The following is a 7,684-nucleotide window of genomic DNA, read 5'->3' as shown; positions in this document are numbered from 1 at the left end:
CAGGAACAGGTTATTTGTGAGCAGCCAAACTTAGCTGCCCTCCTGCAGCTTTGAATCTCATGCTTGGATCATGTCATTTCCAGATCTGTGTGAGCTCTGGCAGAAGCTTTTCCCAAGGTCAGGGTACTTGGGGTCACTCCCATGTTGTTTATACACTTTTGAATATTCCAGCTCTTAAGGTTCACGCTGCAGATTCTTTCTCAGGGACAACACCATCTTGGAGCTTCTTTCCTACATGGTCAGAAGTTTCCACAAAACCTATAGGACCGTAGTGGTCTGTGACTGCAAACCTCAGTCAAGCATGGTCGATTTTAGCCAAGAGGTTCCAAAGGCTCAAGAAGGACAGAAAATGACAGGGGATACACACACATTTGCTGAAGTCTTATTTCCATCGGGAACATGACTCAAAAGCTATTTCTGTGGAAACATTTTTGAGTCTTCCTGAGGACCAACCCCTTCAGATTCTTTTAATCTCTCATAAGTAACTAAGAAAAGCATCAAGATGTCTTCTTCAAGAGAAAGAATTTAGTATAACCCAGCATCGAGTCCTGGAAATCTAGTTCTGAAGGACTCTGGTTTTGACCACTGTGCAGGAGGCCACTTGCTTACCGTGTGGGAACCAGAACACCCAGGGGGTAACATCCATCTGACACAGCTTTAAACCACCAGAAAACTACCCCATCCAACACCTGAACATGAACTTCCCACAGACAGGAGAAGGTCAGGGTACATACAGCATAAAGTCTGATATCTGAGGGTTCTTATTCTCACAGCATAACAGCAGCAGCAATAAATCTGAAGTAAAGGGCTTAGAGAAGTCAATAGCTAAGCTCTTAGCTCGTATTTAGAGAGATCTCAACAGGGATTAAACGAGAAAAAAGGGAGCTTAAAAAAGTTGAAGAGTCATCATAAGATGAGGGCTGACACGAACTCTTCAATATTAAAAAAATCTATTTGAGGAACTGCTTTGAGCTTCTCCCTGAGATAGGTCAGAGCACAAAAAAACAAACCAGGTTCTTTCCACTTCGAATAAAACCAAATTCAAAGATCCAGCACTGTCAACAATGCTAGATAACAGACAATAATTGCATACTTAACTTAAATTGTAGCTTCACACTCTTATTTCTGCTAAACTCATACATATGAAGTATCCTTTTCATCAAAAGCACTTTGTCCCCAAAACTAATTTCAGTTTAGCAATGGAGACACCCATTGTGCAGAAATCACCTACAAAAATGCCTGAACTCCATGACTCTACGAAAAATGCTCATATGCTGAAAATACTGTCAGCTGATCAGGCAGATCATTCACATTAGAAAACAGTAAAACACAAAAATAGTTAATACAATAGTCTTTTTTAAGAAGTAAGGTACCTGGAAACTTGTTGACTTGACCTGAGAATATATCATTATCATGAAATGATACCCCGTGCCAATAGATATCGCAGGGCAAGCGTCTGCCAAAAGGAAACTGGAAGAGAGACAGGAGACAAGTTTTGAAGCAACCTGGAAATACTGATTCATTCCTTTCTTTTCTAAATGCTCATATCAAGCATAAACAATGCAAGAAAAGCCTTCCGACTGTCAAAAGAAAACATGCTGTATGTTTTGTTTGCAGAACTAGAAGTATTTTCATCAGTTCAAGACTCTATCAAGTTCAAGATGTCAAGAAGCCATGAAAGGTTTCTGGAAACTGAAAACAAATGACTGAGAGGCATGTTCTGTACTGAAAACTCCGAGCTTGTTATCAACCACAATTAAGGCATGACTCATTTGTAATTTAAAATGCTATTACAGGGAATAAAATTTCATTAGGAAGCACTTAATTCTGGCACAGCAACAGCAAGTGCTACAGCTGGGAAGTAAACAAACTCTGACAAGGTTATACATTGGGGTTATTTTCCTCCCCAGTTTAAGGGGTGATGAGCAACCATCAAGGGAACAAAGCACTAGAGGTCTTGGAGGAGTTGTCATTACTGACAGCTAGGAAACCAACTCTATTCTTTACAAGATCCCCAGTTACTGCAGAGAGTCCCATGCCCTATATTTGTGCTCCCCCAGCCCTTTCCCAGATTGTCCCCACCATAGTGGCCCTTCACCCCCAGCCAGGTGGCACCTCCATGGGCTCCCACTCATGAGCACAAAAGGTTTCTGCTCCCTAGTACTTTACTTCAGGAGATATATCTAGTTAGCAATATTGTTGTAAATTCATAGTAAGTTGCGACTGCAAAGCACTTTCTGTGCTACACTGGTGTCCAAGCTGCAGTAAATGTAAAATGGGTATCCAAAGCAAGGCATTTAAGTGAAATAACTATTATTGATTTCTATATATTCAGTTAAATGTAAGAATTTCTACAGTAGTCATTCCTTTCTGGACCAATAGCCTGTAATTAAAGGAAAAGCCTGCAATTCAATTGTTTGTTGAACCTATCTACTTCAATTATTAAGAACTAAAGCAATTACTTCAACAATATTAAGTATTCTAGATTATGTTCCCATTCACACAAGATTTCAGCATAAATTGGAAAACTGTATAGTTTATGTTCTGTTATCAAAAAAGATCAACTTCTTTTAAGCAGTCTGAAGAGCTCTGAAACAGCACGGCCAAGTACTGATAGCAAGTTTCTAATAGTAGTAAAATGGTTTAAAAGAAAGGAGCCAACAGCAGTAAGAACAAAAGCCCCGTGAAATAGCAGTATCAACAATGCAAAGGAAAAAAAAGTTAAAAATCAAACATTTGTAATCCATGTTATAATAATAAATAGTCTTGTGTAAAAAAGTCTAATTTTTCACACTTGTTCTCTTCAACACTGTTCCCATTTACAACCAGAAAAACCACTTTATCTGCAACTCCAGGCAGATGCTGTTTAAATATCACATGTGATACACTCACAGGAATCTCTCCTATTATTAGGCTACCTCTTTTTCAAATAAGTGGGATATATTTCTGAGCATAACTTTTTAAGGACACATTTGTATCAACTATCTATCACCCTCATCACCCAATGATCCATTCACTTACTGGAAGAACCACAGTATTTTGCTGAAACTACTTGTTCTTTACTCCAAATGTAATTTTTCTTGCTTTAAAACATTTCTTAAAGTATTGGATTTTTTCAATATGACAGAAATAAAAAATCTCATAAAGCTTTTGCTACTTCAATTAAATTTTCAGTTTCCTCAGTAAACAGCCTTGAAAAATTAATTTAAAATGCTGATTGAGCAATGCATCCTTTCTCTGCTTCCCTTCTCTCAGGGATAAGATACCCAACTTAACAAAGCCAGTGGAGTCTTCACTTATTTCATTATTATTCACCCTGCAAAATCTGTTTTTGTATAAGTGAAAATTAATTCTGTTAGGCTCAGAAAGACAATCAGTGGCCTTAACCCTTCTCCACAGGTTTATCCAGAATACAGATGCAGTATTAGGTCTCTGAGCACCTTTCCCACTAAACCCTCCTCAAATTTATTTATTTATTAAATGGAATCGAAATTAAAGGAATGAAATTTGCATTTATATAACACCTTTCATCTGCAGAGGATATCAAAGCACTTCACAAACACTGCACAGAAATCATTTCACAACAGATGAAGGGTGAGCAGCCTCGTGCAGGGAAACCGAGGCAGCGGAACCCGCACCAGTGATTCTGCACCACTGCTTCCCTACCCCTGCCAAATCAAGATCAGCTGGATTTGTCCAAGGGGATCAAACTCGCCTCCTGAATGAGCTGGAAAGGCTTCTTTATTGCCTGCACTACACTTTTACATAATAGTGTTGGGAAAGAAACAAACAAGTTTGACTATTTGGCTCCCCCTGGCAGTGCCACGCAGCTATAAATTAATCTTATCGTAGATCTTATAGCTAAAAAGGGGGCAAGTGAAGCAGTTTGCTGCTCTCATAATAACTTCTGTCTTTGACCACCTTGTGCCAGCTGGAACAGCTGGTGTCAAAGCCAGGATGCCCCCAGCCCAGGGATTGTGGCGCTCAGAGCTGTGCACAAAAACCCAGAGCCTGCTCCTGGGATCAGTCCCTGCACACAACTTGCAGCTTGCAATCAATTAATTAACTCTGAGAATTTATTACAAGACATTTTTAGTCAGAGTTCAAGGGCAGTTGTCACAGCAAAAAATAAAAAACCAGAAGCCACAAAGAGAACAACTGTTTTCACAACTTTGACACCATTAATCATCAATCACAGTCAAATTGGTCTGACAGATCACTCCTACCTCTGGACTGGAAGCCAATAATTTAAACTGTCTCACAGGTCACATCAGTCAGTTCCATCACATTTAATGACAAGTTAAATGACTCTTGTCTTCTAGTCAGTTTTTCCTAGCATGAAATTTCAACCTATTTCTATGCCTCCACACAGCAACTGAACAGCCAGACAAATGAAACACTTGATGCTGAGATATTTGATGCCCAAGACATCTGCTTCTTCCATTTTCCTGCTAATTGAAAGCTGGCCACAGAAATAATTTGTTAAGTGATGAATAAACTCGGGATGCAAGCTCAATTTGTGCCCATTACTTCATTTGGCATATCATGTTCATTTGAAGAACCTGACACACTAAATCAGATGCTCCAATCTAGTGATGGCAGCGACTGCCTCCCTGCCATGCACGTTAAGACACTACAATGCTTTTTAAAAGGTCCATCCTTTTAAAAGGCTGCTGACCCTACCCCAGCCAGGGCCAGCATGGCTGATCATTTCATTGACTCAGAGCTCCCACAGCTGAAATAAAAGGAGGTTTTTTCCCCCCCATCTTTTTCTTCTGATAACAGAATCTCAATAGCCAAATTGCTCTCTTGAACCTTTTCACCTCTTCCACAAGTACCAGTGCCATGGAACAATGTGCTCACCAACATGGGCAATGTTTAGAGTATTGTTGTTTGGTTTTTTTGTCTCATAGTAGCATTTACCATATGTTAATTTATGCAAATTAACTCCTACCACATGGACAACTCTGTCATCACACAGTGCATTATACCTTACTCCTAAAAATTACCAGGGAGCAAACTGCAACAATAGGTTATTACTGAAACAGGCCTCTTCCATCAGGGCAAGTGCAGCAAGATTTCAGAATGTACAACTTCAAACAAAAACCAAACCAAAAGCCCACCTGACACTTCAGTAATGTTATCTGTTAGACAGAACAAGTTATTGATAAACTTTTAAAAGCCTATTATAGTGTCTCCTGCCCAACAAAATATTCAAGTCAACACAGCCAGCAGCAAACACAGAGAAGAACAGAAACAAAACAGAAGCAGCAATGGGAAAAAACATAAAAGCCGTGAGGGAGAAAAAGGACCAAATATTCAATATAGTAAACCAAAGCCCAAACCACAGTCACCTTGAAAAATGTCATTAAACAAGTGAAAACAGCAGAACACCAGCCCTTAAAGCACTGGTACTTAAATATATGCATTTTGTTACTGCTTCTAAGATTGATTATTTTTTTTACATTACTTTTATAGATCCTGCAAGAAACAACATCTGTGTTCCCTCTGCTGGTCCTGCTGGAACAGTGACACTATTTCCAAGACTCCGTGGCCTCCAATGTGAGTTGTTTGAGCAAATATTTTAGTGTTATTTCTCTAAACATCTGGAGGCAGAACTTTCAAAATTATATGCGGCTTGAATAAGAGTTTTGCTCTGATTTCTCTTTCTCGATGGTACAGCCAAACAGCACAAAGTTCTGTCTTTAGTCTCTTCTTGATGAAGAGCACCAAGTGGCCAGAAGGGGAGGCAACAGACTAAATGAAAAGTATTGACTGAACTAATGGATGGAGGAGAAAGGATATTGAGGGCGACAGTAACCAGAGAAAGATGAAGTAAAGCCAAAAGCAGTTGCTGTTGTGGGGTGCAGAGCAGGAAGGAGAATGCTGCTAATGCAGTGCAGCTATTGCAGAGGGGAAGGAGAGCCTGTGAAACAAGTCAATCTGTAGGACAGAACACCAAGCACAGAGAGGCCAGGGGATAAATATTCAAAGCAGTAAAAGCCCAGGAAACAGGAAAGACAAAATTAACCAGTAAGTAGGGGTCATTACCAACATAATCTTCGGGAACTTTTATCAGTAACTCAGAAACACTGACTGGAGTGGAGCAGGACACCCTGCACATACTGGGCAGCAAGAATGAAGAAATGAAGTGTGAAGTCCTCCTTGCTCTGTATGTGACAGAGTAAAACATGGAGCAAGGCTGCTGGCAGACACTGCACAGGTGCACTGGGGGTAAGAGGAGTCAGGGGAAGAGGTTTTAATTTCATGCCTCTGTGTTTCATTACTATTTTGCCATGAGAGCAGGAGTTGAGAACTGGAGCCTCTGTGCAAGGAGACTGGAAATTCTCCCACTTGATTTAAGTAACAAAATATTGAAATAAAACTTTATGAAGACAGAGAAGGAGAAGGCATTGCTCTTCCTGGCAAGGGACACACATGTCTTCATGACACGAGGCATATAGGACATTATGAATAAACACATGTAATATTTACAGCCACTCTATTATCCAGAAAATAAATGTGAGTGTTTCACTCTGAGGTTAGGAACAACACAGACTATATTCTCTGCCCCAAGCCCACACACATTTTGTTAAAAGAGTATCAGGTGCACAGAATTATCCTGTGAGTGGGCGTTCCAAAGGCAGCTGTGGAACGAGCAGCAGGTGCCACAGATCAGGCTGCTGCACACTAAGAAACAGCTCATCCTCAGGGTTTATCCTTCCACTCCATATCCCCTCCAGCTTCCCTGATTACAAGTACCCTTTTTCTTACAGAAGTTCCCCAAAAAGCTCCCAGAAGCCCTCTCAACCTCTATAAAGCAATTTATAAAGCTATTATGAAAGAAAACCTTTACAATCTAGGACAAATTTAGTACTTATAATAAGATACATATTAGAAATCTATTTGGGATTTCAATAGAGAGCTTCAAAGCACCAGTTTTGTGCCAACTCCCATGCTGTCATAAATCCAGCATAAATAGGCAGACACTGAACTCACACATCATAACCATATGACTCAAGCTGGGGGAACAAAAAAAACCTCAAAGCCTACTCTTCTAAATGGCTGTGTATAGAGAAGGGATAAGTCTGTTACGTATGCTTTATTAGGTGGATTAATATTATTGCATTCATACACAATGCTCTTTGACATGCCTTAAAGTTAATCTGTGATGCAGAGGCTTTGCCATGGGATCAGCCAGCTGATCTATCAGGTCACACTTTTTTGTCCACCGTCGTGAGCCTTATGTCACGTACCCACACCAGGAGGGAAGGATGAAAGAAATGCAAATCGACACAACACAATATTTCTACATCAGGGCAGGTTTCTCTCTTGCCCTTTCCAGCAATCCGTTCAGTTTCAAAGCACGCTATCTGGAGTTCTGGTTTGGCTTGTGTAACTGGCGATAGCCCTGTTGGTCATGAATCACATCAGTCCCCAGACTTAACACCTAAATAGAAACAACCCCAGGGGCGAGAAGGCACCAGCTGGTAAGCGCCTCCAGCTACAGGAGCCTGCTGTGCCGCTGGGTCAGGGAGGCAGGGCATGAGCAGAAGGGGGGCGAAGGGGAAAGGCTGTGCCAGGGACAGAGCCCCGAGGAAGGGACGACAGGATCCCCCAGCTCCGCCGGCCGAGCAGAGCGGGGAGCGCAGGGCAGGGCCGGGGCCACCCCCGAGCCAGGGCC

The 7,684-nt window shown here is 41.1% G+C and overlaps 1 protein-coding gene across 1 annotated transcript in view; it reads right to left on the bottom strand.

Annotated features, from left to right (window-relative positions):
- TTLL11 (tubulin tyrosine ligase-like family, member 11) overlaps positions 1-7,684 on the bottom strand; it is a 47,847-nt gene that overhangs the window by 28,197 nt on the left and 11,966 nt on the right. Inside the window, exon 2 of the mRNA XM_009998938.1 lies at positions 1,374-1,470. Within this exon, the coding sequence (XP_009997240.1) occupies positions 1,374-1,470 (97 nt within the window). The remainder of the gene's footprint in view (positions 1-1,373; positions 1,471-7,684) is intronic.

The sequence above is a fragment of the Chaetura pelagica genome, unplaced genomic scaffold, assembly GCF_000747805.2.
Source record: "Chaetura pelagica isolate M959 unplaced genomic scaffold, ChaPel_1.0 scaffold405, whole genome shotgun sequence".
NCBI classification, from domain to species: domain Eukaryota; kingdom Metazoa; phylum Chordata; class Aves; order Apodiformes; family Apodidae; genus Chaetura; species Chaetura pelagica.
The sequence above is the reverse complement of the archived record's forward strand: the minus strand, read 5'-3'. Positions and strand labels throughout refer to the sequence as shown.